Source organism: Hakea prostrata, chromosome 1 (genome assembly GCF_041222555.1).
Source record: "Hakea prostrata isolate BN-2017 chromosome 1, UWA_Hpros_2, whole genome shotgun sequence".
Lineage (NCBI taxonomy): Eukaryota > Viridiplantae > Streptophyta > Magnoliopsida > Proteales > Proteaceae > Hakea > Hakea prostrata.
In genome coordinates this window covers 28385466-28404057 of record NC_142600.1, presented here as the reverse complement: position 1 = coordinate 28404057, position 18592 = coordinate 28385466, and the positions used below count along the sequence as shown (strand labels likewise).

General features: G+C 37.8%; 2 protein-coding genes across 3 annotated transcripts; one reads left to right on the top strand and one right to left on the bottom strand.

The window, feature by feature from the left end:
* Nucleotides 1-136: 136 nt before the first annotated feature.
* Nucleotides 137-6276, top strand: LOC149028618 (homocysteine S-methyltransferase 2-like). Its single transcript, XM_089138283.1, has 7 exons — nt 137-434; nt 1131-1187; nt 1283-1512; nt 2096-2225; nt 2712-2912; nt 3630-3701; nt 5375-6276. Exons 1-7 carry the CDS (start codon nt 255-257, stop codon nt 5513-5515), a joined length of 1011 nt encoding a protein of 336 aa, XP_088994409.1. The 5' UTR covers nt 137-254; the 3' UTR covers nt 5516-6276.
* Nucleotides 6277-6503: 227 nt separating this feature from the next.
* LOC149028617 (protein RDM1-like) lies at nt 6504-15224 on the bottom strand. Of its 2 annotated transcripts, none has more exons than XM_089138294.1 (3): nt 15076-15224; nt 14498-14668; nt 6504-7272 (listed from the first exon to the last, which is right to left on the bottom strand). In XM_089138294.1, exons 2-3 carry the CDS (start codon nt 14649-14651, stop codon nt 6890-6892), a joined length of 537 nt encoding a protein of 178 aa, XP_088994420.1. In that variant the 5' UTR covers nt 14652-14668; nt 15076-15224; the 3' UTR covers nt 6504-6889. The 2 variants fall into 2 exon arrangements, with proteins under 2 accessions (XP_088994420.1, XP_088994427.1); XM_089138301.1 differs by lacking the exon at nt 6504-7272 and adding an exon at nt 7680-8165.
* Between the last annotated feature and the right edge of the window lie 3368 nt (nt 15225-18592).

The following is an 18592-nucleotide window of genomic DNA, read 5'->3' as shown; positions in this document are numbered from 1 at the left end:
CGTTGAAAATGAGGGAAATAAGAGTGATTTCATAAAAAAAAAAAAGTTTGATTAGTTGGTAATTAAAACTATATTTCCAATGAAGCAAGCCTACGTTGGCATTGTTTGGTTTGTTCTTGTTGCAAGTCTTACATCTATTTGCTATATATAATGCCGCTCTCACTCGCTGTCTCTCCATAAGCCGGTCGTACACAGCAGTCGCCAAGAACTCGCCGCCCCACCTCGTAACTTTGTCTGGGTTTGATTTGATACTGATGGGTATGGGATTAGGAAGCGTAAAACCCTCACTAATGCAGGATTTCCTGCAAAAATCCGGTGGTTGTGCAGTTATTGATGGAGGCCTTGCAACGGAGCTCGAAAGACACGGTGCTGATCTCAATGATCCTCTTTGGAGCGCCAAATGCCTCTTAAGTTCTCCTGAACTCATTCAAAGGGTAATAATTCTTCTCCATTTCGTTTCTATGTGTGACAAGTGATTTCTTTTCTAATAACTTGGAAAGATCCAATATCTTGATGATCCTCAAGTGAGAGATCTCATTTTGCTATTCTTTTGATGTTTCTCTTCTTCTTTCTGTGCTGGAGAAAGATTTAAGAACCCTCTTCGTACTCTTCGAATGTTACATTTTTATATTGAGTTGTTAATGTGAGGACCAAGGTGGAACCATATATATATATACTTGCATCACTGCATGCCCTGTTGCTCACAATTTGTTTAAACTGGTCCAAAGTTGCAATTTATTACAGACTAGTTTGTTAGAGTCATACGTCCGACTTATCCTTAAAGAAGTGACGAGGTATATCTCGATATTTCCCAAACTGCTGTTTCCCTTAGAAGCACAAACAGAGCTTTACTTGTGTGGCTGCTTTCCCCTGCTAATTTATGAGTTCCTCTGCTTCTTTCTTTTTTGGTTTTTTCTTTTCTAGTGGTATATAGCTTAGAAGAGCCTGTTGACCCAAATTTACCTAGAAACCATAAAATCTTGACAATAACATGAACATCCTGTACACTTAGGTTGCAGTCAATTTGAGTTATTGCTGACTTTGAAGGCCCATTTGGTGGTTGGATTTTTACGTGTAGATTAAGAATCAATGATCCTTTTGTAAAGTTTTCTGCTCTCTCAATGAAACAGGTACACCTGGATTACCTTGAAGCTGGTGCAGATATTATAATCACATCTTCTTACCAGGTACTTGAACTGTCTCCCTTTGTAATTGATATTTCCTATGATCATGTTTGAAAGGAGGGCTGAAATTGAAAAAAGGGCTTTTACATTTGTGGCAGGCTACCATTCAGGGCTTTGAGACTAAAGGGTTTTCAAAAGAAGAAAGTGAAGATTTGCTGCAAAGGAGTGTCAAGATTGCACTGGATGCACGAAATGTCTATTATAAGAGATGTAAAGATTGTAAAACAAATGATGCTGGCGATGGAAGAATTTTCAGAACACGTCCGATCTTAGTTGCAGCATCTGTAGGAAGCTATGGTGCTTATTTAGCTGATGGATCTGAATACAGGTGGGTTCTTATTGAAGCGAGTTGCCTGAGATAAATCTGTATATTAATTTGCTGCTTGACAAAGTCCTGTTTCCCAAGAGTAGGTTGAAAAACAGTTCTTCATCAATAAGATATTTAGTAGGGAAACAATATATAGTATTGAGAGGGTCCATAACAAAATATTCTTCATCAATAAGATATTTAGTAGGGAAACAATATATAGTATTGAGAGGGTCCATAACAAAATATATAGTTCTTTGGTTAGTATTCATCGAGTTATATGCCTTAACTACTTGCAATCTAGACCCGTAAGATATGCCAAGGAGGGATATTTTTCTCTCCTTTTAAATTGGGTTGTTCTTTCTCTCTCTATAGAGGTGAAAAAAGATTCACTGAGATGATGGTAGCTTACCTGGCCTTAGTTTTCTGCTTTATTTCTTCTTTTTGACAGTAGGGCTACTTGGGCTGGAAAGAAGTAATCTCCCTAGACTGCTCACTTCTTTTTGTGTAAATTGATTTGCTTTGTCTTCTTCAAATTTTAAATGACATGATGCTTAAATTCTTAGTCCCACAATCCATGTTGCTATTTTGTGTCACCTTTCAGTGGGCAGTATGGAGATGCAGTCACCCTGGAGACTTTGAAAGATTTTCACAGGCGAAGAGTTCAGGTTTTGGCTGGTGCTGGTGCTGACCTAATTGCATTTGAAACGATTCCCAATAAGCTGGAAGCTCAGGTATTTCTAGACTGCTTGTAACCAGTGATAACTTAGTTTGTCCATTTGTACTTGGGGCTAAGATTCAACATGCATTATGCATGTAAGGTCTGTCATTGTCATCATTGTCTCCCTAACTCATACTATTGAGTGACTGACAAACTCAATGAAATGTACTATGGTATATTGTAACCAACATGATGGGGCATAAACTCAGATTGACTAATCTGAATGTTATAATGTAGACCACCCAAATTTTGGATGCCCTACGTAAGTAAGACAGATCAACATCTAAAGGAAATTTTCAGGTATAAGCTTCTTTAGTCCTCTTTTTGTCCTACTTTGGAGGTACCAGTTATTTGGAGGGATTTTTTTTCTTCTTCCCGTTATGAGAGAATGTGTGGATTTTGGGGATCTTTTGATTGTACCTGCCTAAGTTTGGTCTGATCTTTTCTATGGATTTGGCTTTGGTCTGATCTTTTCTGTGGATTTGGCTTACTGATGCAGGCTTTTGCTCAGCTTCTCGAGGAAGGTGTTAATATTCCTGCATGGTTTTCTTTTAACTCTAAAGATGGTGTGAATGTGGTTAGTGGAGATCCTTGGCTTGACTGTGTCTCAATTGCTGATTCATGTGAGAAGGTTGTTGCTCTTGGAATCAACTGTACCCCTCCTAGATTTATTCATGGACTTGTTTCATCTGCCAAAAAGGTATATTCCTGCAAAGAGGGGTTCTAGATTATTGAGTTTTTTTTTAGCTTAAGAACTTTTAACATTTTTTGGTGCTCAGTTTCATGCTGCATGCTTAGTCCAGGCAAGATTAAATCTCACTAATGCTTCTCATTATGTGTCACTTGTGCTCTGCCATGTAGAAACCACTTTTGACCAGTATTTATGATGCTTAAAAAGGTCTATGGTGATCCTAAGGAGAAATGGTGTTTTAGTAATGGTTGTGTAGCAAGTGCCCCTCTACCAACCCAAACCCCCCCCATCCCACCCCCATCCCTCTTTTGAAAAGCAGACCATCCAGAAGATGAGTTGTCTTGCCATGGGTGAATCTTAGGCTACACTTGCATGGAACCTTGCAACCCTGTCATTGTAATGATACCTTTTGCTCCATCCCATTAAAATAAGTACAACTATGACTCATGGGAATTCTAATGTGAAGAATAACATAATCCTCAAGACTGTTTCAGAAATTAAACTAGAAACTAGCTGTTAAGAAATATGGTCATGAGAAGATATTCCTGACGCATGATGATAAGAAAGCATTTACAGCTGATGCACTGATATGGAGAGCCTGAAATCTTCAAGTAATCAAAAATTGATTTGGTCCTTACATCACATCAAGTTAAAAAATTTGATTATTCCCTCTTGGTAAAATGTCTTGTTTTTAAAAACTCTTTGTTTTCCTGGTTGGTCCTGCAGGTAACGACCAAACCACTACTTATTTATCCAAACAGTGGTGAGACATATGATGGTGATCGTAAAGAGTGGGTGGTGAGTTTTCTTGTCTGGTCTCGTCTATTGCAATTTATGAGTTGCTTCCACTGATAGCCCCCCCCCAAAAAAATGTTGATCACCCCTTTTTCCCTCTATTTTTTGTCAGTAGAAATTACTGCTTTTTATATAGTCTGAACTCTGAAGTAATGAAATGACTGTCATACTGAAACCTATACAAATGAATTGGGGATTCATCATTTGATTCTCCTAACATGCATATCCTGAGGACCTGTCTGGTTACATTTTCATGTCCTGGAAACCCCATATGGTCCTATGTCTCCAAAAAGGAGAGAGGAATCCAATTTTTATTGAATTGCTTAGAAGTTTTCTAGTTTAAACATGCATAAAAAGGGCCTGCCACATTGTTTACAGGTTTCTTCATATAGATATCAGAATTTTCATCTAACCAAATGAACCATATAATTTTACATCTGTAGCTCAAGTGCAAAATTTAAATAATCAAGATGTCAGAACATCCGTATTTTATGGGGTAGTCTACTACCCAATCCAAGAGGCTCCCACCACTGTGGCATCTGGGGAGTGACATAGCGTGCTTGTCCCTATCTCCTCTTTGTGGAGAAGTTCCTGACTTAAACAACTTGAACCTGGGACCACGAGTTCACATTGGAAGAACATTGTTGTTGCATTGAGGTCTGCCCTCATTTTTCATTGAATAACAATTGCATCTGATTGATGCATTTACAACCAAAGAAATATCTAAATGTGGTCGATAATTGTCATCTTTTACATACTGTTACAAATTCCAAGTGCAGCATTCTCTTCATGGATTAACACATGCATTCATATTTTAGAGGATAGAACTTTGATTTTTGGATGTCTACCCCACTTGAGAAAAGAAGTTTCTTTTTTCCATATGCCATATCACCTTTTCCCCTCCATTTCTTTGTTCTTTAGTGTCTGGTCAACGGTTAAATATGTTGTGAAATCATGAAATTTCGGTGGTGGTTGTGAGGCTCAAGTTACCAAATTAGGTCTCAGAACTTCTAGGAAACCCTATTTTAGGCCCTTTAAATATCTTGGAATGCTTATATTGTTAATATAATATATATATATAGCCACTAAAATGGTAGATTTAATTCACAAGTTGGCAACATACACTGCAGTTATGGTAGACATTCTCTAATATCTCCACACAAGTCTGGCAACATAAATAAAACAACTGCAAGCATTATGAATGTAAACATTCTCTAATATACTCCACACATCATATATGGTGTCGACCATGTAAAATTTTGGAGGCCAACCACCATTCTTTACCTTGTTTTTTGGTTAAGTGTGTATATGCCTTCAACCTTGAACCTTGCCAATAGCAAACGCAGCAATTAGTTACCTTCAATGTGTTCTACTGTTGCTCAACAAGTAAGTTGGATTTGGTCAAAATTTGTAAAATGTTTCCACAAATCTTAAAGAGTCAAAAGTAGCGTAACCAACCATTTGATTTGAAACTAGGGTTTTGTACTAAAAATTTATATCTTTTTGTCGAAGCAGACGTTTGAATTTTCCTGAAACAGTGATTTCAACTGATATCTTGCAGTTTTTACTTATTATATTAACTGAAAAATCTTTTACTATTTGCCACGGGTTGGTTCCAACATCCTTCCAAGCTTTTTTATTCAAGTTAACCCATTCCTCTTATTCTACTGTTGCAGCCATCCACTGGGGTATCAGATCAAGATTTTGTCTCATTCGTTGGCAAGTGGCATGAGACTGGTGCTTCACTTATTGGAGGTTGTTGCAGGACAACTCCAAACACCATCAAAGGTATAGCTAGAGCTCTCAACAAGGTATAGCAGCTTAATCTTTGCAGTGTGGACAAAGGGTCAGAAGGAAGAGAGAATGAAATGTAAATAGGAGGGTCATCAGACATGATCACATCTGTTTTGGAGTTTTGACTCTACTGGAGATCTCTTATTGTCTTGAGCTTGTAAGTGACTGGTATCTCTTACTTGGAGCCTATAGGCAACAGCTTTGCTTTCCAGGAGCATCAACAGTAGAGAGGTTATTCTGGGTTTCAGTGGTTGTATGTAATAAAAATAAACCGCTATCACTTTTAGTTTGAACGGAATTATTTTCTTTCCCACCTGAAGATTTTGTGCCTCTTCTGTAGCATTATTGCTTTAAATTGTTAAGAGTAAATTTGTGTATGCGTTTGCTGTAGAATTTCATAAGCTAGAGTTGGCACATACAGGGGTTGTTATGTCTTGGTTGGAGACAATGGAAATTCAGTAGCACGACCGGGGAAAATAAGATTTCCCTCACAGATTTCCCTCCGCCGTCCCACGGAGACAAAAGGCCAAGACAAGGGGAGTTGTAGAGAGAAGTTGCAGAAACGGGAGGAGAGACGCATTTGGAAAAGATCACTGTGCCTCATACAAGTTAATGAGTACTTACCCCTGAAAAAACAGAATTAACGAGTGTCTGGATGGTATGGAAGCGAATTTATCTATCTGAATTGTCGCAATTCTATCCAGACACAGATGGTTATGTCTGGATAGAATATGTCTGGATGGAATGGAAGCGAATTTATCTATTTGAATGGTGGCAGTTCCCCTTGGCATTTTTTCCATGTACAAGGTGACAGGAAAATCCCTTGTTCATGGGTCTGGAATCTGTATATGCCTTTGCCATCCGTGGAGATTACCGCTTTCTTTTAAATCTTCAGTATGATTTAATCCCAGCCAAGGTCATTTGAATTTGAATCAGAGTAAGGTTTCTGCTATGTCACTTCCATAAAAAAATGGGCCAGATTCTGCGAGAACCTTAGCAATAGAATCCGAATTGAGCTTCTCAGAGAAGAAATCCAGTTTTAAGAGAGGCCTGATCCCAATACATCGCTACAAGGAGGACATGTCAGCCGACACCTTGTGAACCCTTGGAAGTCCAAATCTCATCAATTGTCATCCACAATACTGTCTGTGGGTGTGTTGGTGATTTCTTAACTGTTTTGATTAACCGTTAAAGACATACAAGTTTTAACCAATATTGTGGACAAATCCAGTCCTGCAAATATAAACCAGAGTAAACAACTTTACAACCCACAAGCTGTAATCGTAGCTTTTCTTTTATAGTTCTACATCAGAACTATCCTTCTGGAAAACTATCAATATGACCCAACCAACATTTTCTGTTTTCACTCTTCCTGGTGGTACACGAAAACCTGAGTATTAAGAATCAAAGCCAGAGTAGACACCATTATCCCTCAACAACCTTTTTTCTTCTTCAACGTAATTCTTTCCCCTACTGGCCTGACCAAGTTCTCTCTTCCTCTTCTCCTTCTGTGAAAAAGAAATATTCTTATCCTTCCGAGTTTGCACGTTAGGCAGCCTTTCTCCCTCAGCCAATGCAGCTCTGGTTCTCTGCCGCTCCTCATAAGATTCTTCATTGTCTTTGTCTGCAGATTTTTCCTTGCCAGTAGACCAGGACCAGTTTGGCTCCTTCTCATCCATCTTTGGTGGTCGAATGTTCAATATAGAGGGGCCACCTTTGTACCCATGCTCGCTTAATGCCTTGAAGTCTATAACATTGCTCCTTGATCTTCCAGTCTTGGCTGTATCCGTGCAGGTAAGCAAGGTCAAGAAAGTCTACGGATATCTAAGAAATATTAGAAATTAAATGAGCAAGAAAATTGCTAACATAGTATATGCAAATTTGGTGGCACTATGTTCAGATCTAATTGGATTCCAAAGAAGGCATATCAATGTACATTGAGAATATACATAAATTATCTCAATGGAAATTTGTCAACCTACTTAACCTTTGTTGACCAAAAATAGATTGGCAGAGTTACTCCAAGCAAGTAGGTTGAATCTCCTACTAGGTAATCCTAGGTGGAAGACATTAATGTTGGATCACGACTGAAAGCTAAATGCATGTAGAATAGTGATATGATTGCAAGACATTATTAACAAGTAAATAATCAGAAGACTAATAGTGAGAGAGAGAGGAGGAGAAGAAGAACTAAAATTTATTCATTCACTGACAGAATTCAGATCCAAAACCATGTCTACAAATTTTACAGAATTGCCAGCATACCAATCTGGGTATGGAAACAAGCAGGTTTTGGAGACAGTCTTCATATCATTGGATAGATTGGATCAACATAAGAATGATACATGGGGTCAGATAGCCAGAGTTTTGCTATATGATGGTGTGAAGCAGTCAGCCTGTGAACTTCTTCCATGAGCCAGATGATAGCTTCGGCTTTACATGAATGGATGATGGTATCCAGTGGCTGATGTTCATTATCAGCGCCAATCCTTGATTGGTCCCATTTTTTAAGGAGGACATTGGTGAGGTAATGCAGGGGTTGCCCATATATCTGCTTGATGGATTTAGCCAGTCCCTCCCATGAACTAAATGGAATGACTGAAGCACGCTGAGAAGGAATTTGAATCTGCTTCATATATTCCTGATAAATTTCTGCTCGTCTGGTCACTGAACCTGCATCATGGATCATGCTTTACACCATTCTGACACTGGTCCTGCATCTAAATAAAAACTAAGGGGGGAGAGAGGAGGGAAATACTTAGGATACACAAGATGGAACCTTCTAGAATGCAGAGAATGTGAATGACAGAATCTATGGTAGTACCCAAACCAGTCTGAAGCATAGACAATTTAGTTTGAGCCTTCGAGGAGTCAACATACCGATCATAAATTTACTAGGCACAACATTTCCAACCTAGCTAAACCAAACTGGGTAGTAAACAAATAGACTTCAATCATGCTACACATTAGCTCATGAGCTAGCCAGAGGTGAAAAGGGCCACAGATAAGGACATATCTTCACAGATCTCTTCTTCTTTTCTTTTTTTTTTTTGGGGGGGGAGGGAGGGAGGAAGGGGGGATTCACATGTACCTCCCTGGAGGTATCACATAATTAAATACACACCCATCAGACATTGAAAATGACATATGGCTTCCTTAAGTCCTAAAACCACAACAGCTGACCTGCGCTATCAGACAGAAAACATTAGAATAAAGTTTACTTTGACCAAATTATCCTTCTAACTGAATATTTTTTTTTCTTTTTTTCTTTTTTCGTAGATGACATAGGGAATCAAATAGGGAATACTCCCCATCAGCTTCCTCAATTCCCTTGAAGAACTCCATACGTCATTGAACCCTAACTTCCACTAAAATCTAACCTTAACGTTAACATTTTCCAATAGTTTAACCCTAACTGAGTCACCCTTTTGTGATCCGATCCTGAATTGGTTTCTAGCTTGAGGGATAGGACAATTGATACTTTCCAACAAAGGAGGGAAGTTAAGATTCTGATTCCAAACCAAGAAAGTTACAGGAAAAACAATAGAATACAATCTTCTTATAAATGACTGATTTGTTTGGGAATAATTAAGAAACCAGCAAAATCAAAAAGCTACAGAAACAAAATGAATAGAAAAGCACTATACATATTGAAGTTTCTTCCTTCCTTAAAAATGCATCATGTTCCTCCAGCCTGCAGACTCTCTGCGAGGAGATATTCCTTTTCCTTTTTAATTGTTATATTTAGGCAAGAAAGAAGGGAAATCATCAATGAATGGGCAGTCAACTAGTAGGGGATCATTTGTAGAATACCTTTATACAGACCAACACTTGACCATATACTCATGTAAAACAATCATTAAACCTTCTCTCATTTTTCACAATTGATAAGTTCAGATCATGTCAAAAGAGAATGTGGGTGTTAAGGTTACGTACACTGGATCGAGTAACCTTGTTTCAACCTTTACTTTTAGATGAGAGGGAAACAAGAAATAACCAAACTCCCAATGAGCAAATGCTTAATGAGAGAACAATATTTTCCTTATTCGTACTACATCAATTATCCCATATATAAAGAGACCCACACCGATGACTCTTTAAACTTGAGGATTAAGTTACCCACTACAACCAATACATCTGTTAGACCCTAAACCAATTCCCCAACTCCCTACTTACAATTTAGAAAACAACCTAACATTGAGATATTTATTTCCCTTAAGATGCTCTCATAAGACTTATTCAACCCTCAATAACTGCTGACCGGTTCCACCCTATATACTTGCTAGAAATAATCAACTGCTGCCACCTCATCACTTGAGAGAGCCATCTTGTAAAGTTCCCTCCCCCTTTTGATTTCACACTTGTCCTCAGGGTAGGAAACATTTCTTTAATTCCTCTAAATTCTTCCAAGTTGCATTTGCAGGAGCCAATCCTTCTAGTGCACCAAAACTTCATCCTTTTTTCTTCAAACTCTTTGATCTAACAAAACTTGTGGCTGAACAATAACCGTCTTCTTCCTCTTGGATGTCCAGAAGCTCCCAAGCACTTGGATCTTTTCTTGAGACAAGATACTTGCCAACTGAAGCTTGTACACCACTTAACCTATCTTTCGGATGACTTCAAATAATCCACAGTAATATGCTGATAACTTGAGATTTCTTCAAAGTGCTATCGAGATTTGTCAGTGAGGTTGAAGTCATTGGTAGACAAAATCTCCTACATCAAAACTTCTGTCCACATGCTTCTTGTCATACACTTCATGCGATTTGCACCACTTGCGACTGTTCCCTGTATTTTTTTAAGAACTTGATCTCGCATGTTGAGTTCTTTGTCTACCAATTCACTTGAGTTGTGCCAGGGACATAAGACAAAAGCGTGGGTGGAACATGACCATAGACTTTTGTTGTAGAAAGCACACTAGTATTGTACAGCCCATGGAATCCAATGGACCCATTCCTTTGGCTTATGACTAGTAGAACACCACAAGTACATCTCCACCATCCGATTCACCACCTTAGTTTGACCGTCTGTCTACGGATGATATGCTAATGAAAAATTGAAATGGGTTCCTTGCAAACATAACAATTCCTTCCAAAATTGACTCATGAAGACCAGATCTCTATCACAAACAATAGTCTAAGGCATCCCATACAATTTAAAAGTTTTCTCAAAGAATACTTGAGCCACTAAGGTGGCTGAATGTATGAGAAATAGGATAGAAGCGTACAAATTTAGGAAGTCGATCTACCAAGACAAAGATGGTAGATTTTCCCTTAGAAATTGGCAATCCATCTACAACAATCCATTGGAATATTGGTCCATACCTGGGTGGGAATATGAAGTGGTTGGACTACTCTTGCAAGAAAGGCATTTTCCCCCTTGTGTCATTAACAAGTGTCACATTGCTTGATGTGCTCCCTGCTTTTTCTCCTCATTCCATTCCAATAAAAAAATGGATCATATCCATTGGAGACTTGAGATAGCCTTCATGGGTGCTAGCATGGAGCTCTTCCACAATAATAGGAATTAGTGGATGGTGTTCCAACAAATAGATTTTATTTTTACAAAATTGTAACTCCATAGCCCAACTGCCTCTCCGTCTTGTATACATTTCTTGATTTCTTGCAACTTTGGAATAGTCTACAACTTCTCTTTAATTAAATCAAGCCACTGTGGGACCGGATTGGATATTGTAAAGTTCTCTCCATTTTCTTCACGTCTAGATAATGCGTCTGCTACCACTTTGTCTTCCTGTTTCATAGGAAATTACAAAATCATACCCCATTAATTTGACCAACCATCTTTGTTGGGCTGGTGTAGTGATCTTTTGATTCCATAAATACTTCAAGCTTCTTTGATCCGTTCACAATAAATTGTTGACCCAGTAGATAATGCCTCCAACATTACACTACAAGAACTAGAGCAAGCAGTACTTTGTCATAGGTGGACAAAAATAAATTTTTACCTTGCAATGCATGGCTAAAGAAAGCTAGTGGCAGCTTTTCTTGCATCAAAACTCCTCCTTTACGAGTGCCAAATGCATCACACTCAATATCAAAAGATTTACAAAAAATCTAGGAGTGCTAACACAGTGACCTGAGTCATCGCTGTTTTGAGTTGTTCAAATGCTTCTTTAGAACTTGGCTCCCGTTTGAACCCTCCTCTCTTCAGCATGTTGGTGAGAGCACCAATAGTGGTTGCAATTTTGCTGCTACTTTGGATGAATTTACGATAATACCCTATCAATCCCAAAAAGGCTCCCAATGTCATTTCTAATTGGGGCTTGGGCCATTCGAGCATAACTGCTATCTTTTCTTGGTCCACCGCCACCCCTTTGCTGATGATGTGCCTAAGAAATCTCAAATTCTGTTGGCAAAAACTACATTTTTCCTTCTTTGCATACAACTGGTGAGATCTTAAAATGAAAAGTACAATGCTGACATGTTCAACATGTTCTTCCAAGGTTTTACTATAAATTAAGGTATCATCAAAAAGATACTCATGAAAAACTTCTACAAAGATATTCCTTGATGAATAGGCTTCATCAATGGTTGGAAAGTTAAAAGGAGCATTACTCACTCCAAATGGCATTACCAAGTATTCATAATGACCTTGATGTGTGCAAAAGGCTATCTTCTCAACATCTTATGTGTGCATGCAAATTTGGTGATATCCTAATCTCAAATCAAGTTTGGTGAAGTAATCACCTCTGTATAGCTCATCTAGCAATTCGTCAATCATAGGCATCGAGAATATCCTTTGTAGTTGATTTATTGAGCGCCTGATAGTCTACTCACATACACCCCGAATTGTAATGTTTCTTTACTAGCAGAATTGGGGAAGAGTATGGACTATTACTTGGATGAATAACACCCGACTTCAATAATTCTACAACCATCTTCTCAATCTCATTCTTTTGATAATGAGGGTGTCGATAAAGCCAAGTTGAAACGGGCCCACTTCCCTCTTTTAGTGGAATACGATGGTCATGAATACGCTTAGGAGGAAGCTCTTTCAGTTCTTGAAAAGCATCCTTAAAAGCATGCGATAGTTGCTAGAATTTGGTGTTTGCAACATCAAAAAAGTCACTAAAAATTTCAAAACTTGGTTGTCCTTCACTTGCTTGGATAGAGCATTAATGTGAAGTAAAGTGGGCCTTTTTCTTTTTTTTAAACTCTTTATTAAACTCAACAATGTCGACCACTTTGTCTTCTACTGATCTCGAACCTTGTAATTCCACCATTCTTCCATCCATATTGGAAGACATCCATAATTTAAAGATATCCCAACTAATGGGAGCACAATGGAGAACGTTACGAGGTGGCTCTCTCAATACCACATCATATGCCTCCAACAACAGTAAATACAAGTCTACCATAATTGGGATTCCCTGCAATACCATGTTAAAAAGCTCCCCTACAACGTCCAGAGCTCGTTAATTTTTCTCCATTAGCCGTAGCTACTTCAAACTTGCCTTCACCATTGAGAATCAGACCCATTTTGTCATTAATATAAGTATCTAGAGAATCAAGCATACTACCTGAGTCAATTAAAAATATTACCGTTTGCAACCCAACCTCCATTGGACTTGCATGGTTTGAAGATTCCGCATTCTTAAGATCAAATGAATGGATATTTCGGGTACCACCTCTTCTATTTCTTCAGTGTCAGTAGCTTCATCTCCCTCACTTTCTCACCCCATACTCTCAATTAGAAAAAGCATTTTGCATCAATGGCCAGGGTTCCACTTCTCGTCACAATTAAAACATAAGCCTTTAGATCACTTGGTTCAGTGATTTTTTTGGTATCACCATAGTGGGTTGACCTGAACTAGGTACAGTTAAGACGGTCTTTCTTGGCTCTGCTAGTGCACCAAGCTTCATAAATTGGGCTTTTACCTCATAAAGGTAAGCAAGCACGACCACTGCCGATGAACTTATTGGTCTACAAGCTTGTACATGCACCTTTAAGTTGTCCTTGAATCTGCTAACAAAACAACCAACTTGTTGCACTTGTGTCAACCAACCCACTCGAAAGTAATCTTTCGAACTGGGTTTGATATTCTTTAACCGTTCCAACTTGTTGCACCTTAGTTAGATATCCAAAAAAAATCTTGAAATGAAGTGAGGCCATACCTAACGTTTTAGGAAAATCTATCTTCACCATTTTAGGAAGAGAGGTGCTCAACGTTCAACTAATCGATCCTAAAGTTGGGTCAACATGGATGCAACTTCCATACTAGTTTGACTAATTTCCCTGCATTCTCTACTAACATCATGTTGTCCAACCTCGTATTCATTGCTGTAAAAATTGCTACATCAAATCCAACATCTCCTGAAACTTGGAATCCTGTTTGTAGCCATCTTACACATATCAGCTTCCACGCATTAAAGTCATTGTTCAGTGAAGCCTAGCTCTGATGCCACTTTGTTAAGGTTACGTACACTGGATCGAGTAACCTTGTTTGACCTTATACTTTTAGATGATAGGGGAACAAGAAATGGTTTCTTCAAGTGAACCAAACTCCCAATAAAAAAAATTCTTAATTAGATAAATAATATTTTCCTTATTTGTAATATATCAATTATTCCATATACAAAGAGACCCACACACCGACTCTCTAAACTTTGAGGATTAAGTTACTCGCTACAACCAATTCTCATACCCATTAAAAAAAAAGAAGATATTTATTTCCCCTAATATGCCCTCAAAAGACTTACTCAACCCTCAACAACTGCCGACCTTTACCACACTATATACTTGCTACAATTAATAAACTGCTGCCACCTCATCACTTGATAAAGCCACCTCGTAACAGCAAGAAAATGGAGGAAGGTGTCCTATTTAATTAATCATATTATCTGACCACATAATCTGCTCTGGTGAAAGCGGAGCAGTCAACAACTGAATAAATGATGTAAAATACAAACAGGAAAAGCATAATTTCTTGGTATTATATAGCACATAAAGAAACTCCATAACCAGTATATCAAGAGCTTAAATACCTTCCAATGTATCTTCCTTGGTCGATTTACTGGTTGTGTTCTTATTATCACTTGAATTACCAACCCCACCATCGGTTTCTGAATCCGAGTCTGAAGAAGATGAATCTGATGATAAAACATCCACTTGGCTGCTCCATGGCATTGCCCTCTTCATGGCATTAAGTAAAAATCCTGGAGTAAATAAACATGCACAAGTACCCAAAAAATAAGTTCATTCAGAGAGGTTAAGATTAAATAAACAGCAGAACCTAACAACCACCAGTGCAGTGAATTTCGACTCATAGTTATCTTAACAAGATACCAAAAAGATGAAACTCCAGAATCACCAACCAATTGGAAACGAACTTAAAAAAGCATAGAAAAGTTTGCATTTTTCAATGTTAAAGATGTTTTGCCGTAATTTTGAAGGCGTAAACTTCCCCGTCTAACACTTCCTTGTTCAAGCAAAGCCCTAGTGGCACATTTACCAAAAAAAAACCTAGTGGCACAGGCTAAATCACCCTCAAGGAGAACACTAATTTGGGTGGAACATAATCTTAAACCCTAAGATATCAAACAAGAGAGAAAGAAATCCTTACACTGAAGAACGTGCCTATCTGGAGGACCGAGTGCAATCTCAATAACAGAGTCTGAGTGGGTGAGATAGAGAGGAGAGACGAGGATTCTCCGTCCACCTCGATTTATCAGTCGCGATCACCTTAGGCATGGAAAAATCGGTGAAGGGAGATTATAGATTCATTAACACTCTAACAAAAAAGAGCACTCAATACCAAATGAATAAAATATATATATATATATTTTTTTAATAAAGCAATGTGCAGTTGAGACTCACCTCTCAGTGAGGATGGGGTCAACTTACGCATATGTAATATCCCAACCCCAATTTCATATATAAAAAGCGCCTTTGTTACAAAAAAAATAAGAAATAAATAAATAAATAAAGCAATTTGCATTGACCCCTCAAAGTAAATGACTTAAAACACTAACACCCCACTTTATGTTTAAAAGTACAAAGACCTTAAAATTGGATTTTCATTGGATATATTTGTCAATTTATTACTGAAACCTTCCAAAGCCTATCTATTATAGAATATTTTTAAAAATAAACAATGATTTAATTGTTTTTCAATGATAAATTTGATAGATATATCCAATGAAAATGCAATTTTGAAGTCTATGTGCTTTTTAAATATAAAATGGGGTGTCAATACTTTAAGGCATCCATTTTTGGGTGCCAGTGCAATTTGCTCTAAATACTATGAAAAGTAGTTGGAATAAAGGGTTTTAGGTCTTCTTACCTTTATATGCAATTATCTTCGCAAACCGCCCCCCACGTGTAGAACTCCCAAATCCGCTCTTCCCCCGCTTCCCCCGCTAACATTTGTTTTGGGATTGGCCGAGTGGGGGTTGGCTCCCTTTATATGCAATTATCCTCGCAAACCGCGCTTCGGCACCGCCTCACGTGTAAGAATCTCTCCAAATTCCAAGCTCTTCTCTTCTCTTAAGCTTTCAGCCTCCCCTAGCATAAACAATTTGTTTATGATGTGAGAAAATAATAAAATATGATTTATTGATTCAAATTCCATAAACTGCCCTTTTCTGGGCGAGGACAGGTTGGTCAAACTAACCACCCGCCCCAATCAACCGGTCCTAAATCTTTCACATGCGAAAATTGTTTTATGTGGGTTTTAGAGGGTAGGTTCCTCTATATATGCTTGAATCAATGGTATACTTTATCTTGATATTGGAGTCCTTTAGCATTGGTTCTAGTCTATGCTAAAATATCATTTTTATGCCTTTCGGACTAACTTTTTCTCTCCTCTTGAAGTGAAATTGGGTGGTCATGTCTTCTTCAAGTTCATTCAAGTCCATAGGTTCAATTTTTAAGCTCCTAGGCTCAACTTGAATGATGTAAAAGTGCCTTCTACTAGCACTCCGTGTTATAAGATCTTAAATGATTGGTTATCGGGTTAGGATTTTATAAATTTTACAATAGGGATATTAAATTGTGGGTTTTTTCTTTCTATTTTTATAATAACTTGCTAGTATATTTGGATAGAAAGAAACTCCCAATGTTTGTATAATAAGGATCCTAATCCACTAAAGAAACCTAATAGTGTCAATAAATGGACAAGAGATTTAGAAATTACAACCTAAAACTACTAGAGAACCTATTCAAAACCAATTGATGCAATCAAAAATATTATCCCGTGCTTATGCTTTTTTAACAACATTTGTCACTCACCCACATTAATGTATGTAGGGGTATCTAATGAACTATATCATGATAAATGGAGTGTTAGACTTTTTTGGAATAACACTATCCACATATATTAGAATAGGGATAGAGCAACGAGGAGATGTCTTGCAAGAACTAATGCGTCACATTCTAAGAGCCATACAAAGAGCTCAACAACAGGGATACAACTAAAAGAAATATGGTGTAATGGAAGAGCTACAAGGATTATGCTACAGGGCATGGAAATAATGGATTGTTCTCCAACTTTAATGTCAACCTTGGAACAAGTTATAACTGTTACAATTAAGTTAGAAATTTGTATTTTCATATTTCACACCATTAGACCTTCTTTTTTTTTTTTGTTGGGGGGGGGGGGGGGGGGGGGGTAATGAACTTGATTAATGAAACAAACAAAACCAATGTTACAATACACATGTTTTGCACCCAAGGAATGGAAACATCGCACACAAGCTCCCCTGCCAAAGACTGCTTTCAAAGCTAGGAAATTTGCGACATCATTGCAGGTCTTAGAAATATGACTAAAGGAACAAGAAATGAAGGAGCTTTGTAGCCTCCAAATGTCCTCAACAATCAACCTGATATAATTGAGAATTGAGGTCGATCTAACACGGAGACATCGAATGAGCTGAAGATTATCCGATTCCACTACCACTTCATCAAAACCCTCTCCAGTAGCATATGGTAGACCATGTCTAAGAGCTAAGGCTTCACCCATTCGAATGTCATCAAACTCCGCATGTTCAAATACCGCTACCAAATGCTTTAAGAGTTTCGAATGACAATGCCTAAGGCTCCTTTAGTTCCTCCCACCTTTAGAGTGCATCAGTGTTTATCTCACACCAATAGACATTGGTTGCTCAAATTAACCATAGAAATGTAGGGCTTAGTTGTACAGTGATTAAGTTCCCTTTAGATGTACCGGCACCATCTAATTTTAATATATTTTTTGTCTCAAAAAAAATTGGAAAATTTTATAGTAGAAGATCTAGATTCAATCAATCTTTTTTTCTTTCCCCTATATGGGCGAATTAGTGAAGCTAATTTTAGGGGTCAAAGTGAAAGCCATTTTTCGAACATGGACCGACTTTTACCTCAAAAAGGGATTTTGCTTGGGTTCAACACAATTAACCATTAAGCGATGTAACATGGGTTGTTGGATTGAGATCTTAATAGAGATTTTTATAGTCTCCACCTAGATCTCAATCCGACCGTAGAAAATTTTGCTTAATATGGCACTGACCCAAGTAAATTCCTGAAAACAGAACATGGCACTGATGGGTAATTTTTCATCACGAAACAACCTTGACACTTGAGCCTCAAGGTGCACCCCGATCAGCACTTGACAACTGTCAGGCTCTAAGGGCACCCCATGAAAGTTCTAAATCTTCATCAATGTTGTTACTTTTTTTTGGGGTAAATATCATTTACCTCCCCTCTTAGCTAGACAAATAGCACTTACAACCCCATCTCACTATTCGCCCAGTTTTTTTCCAATATGTTCTGATAATTTTTTTTTTAAAAGAGGGGGTTAAAATACAGTGCTATTATGTATAATCAGATCACTCAACCCGAGAGGACTAAATAAAATCACGGATAAAAGAGACAATTAAAATAAATGAAATATTTATATAAAGTTTTAAACATATTTACAACCGAGGTAAGTGATATTTACTTTTTTTTTTAAGTAAATTACACTGCCACCCCAAAATGGAGGCCTTAAAGCATTCACACCCCACTTTATGTTTTAAAAAGTATAGAGACCCCAAAATTACATTTTTATTAGATATATATCAAATTTATTATTGAAAACCAATTAAATCACTGTTTATTTTAAA

What these genes read in the sequence shown, in the direction of transcription:
- LOC149028617 (XM_089138294.1), bottom strand. Translation starts at nt 14,651, where the DNA reads ATGAAGAGGGCAATGCCATGGAGCAGCCAAGTGGATGTTTTATCATCA. An exon ending in CAAGGAAGATACATTGGAAG is followed by an intron (nt 7,273 to 14,497) that starts GTATTTAAGCTC and finishes GCACGGATACAG; the next exon opens with CCAAGACTGGAAGATCAAGG.
- LOC149028618 (XM_089138283.1), top strand. Translation starts at nt 255, where the DNA reads ATGGGTATGGGATTAGGAAGCGTAAAACCCTCACTAATGCAGGATTTC. An exon ending in CTCCTGAACTCATTCAAAGG is followed by an intron (nt 435 to 1,130) that starts GTAATAATTCTT and finishes TCAATGAAACAG; the next exon opens with GTACACCTGGATTACCTTGA. An exon ending in GCTGATGGATCTGAATACAG is followed by an intron (nt 1,513 to 2,095) that starts GTGGGTTCTTAT and finishes GTCACCTTTCAG; the next exon opens with TGGGCAGTATGGAGATGCAG.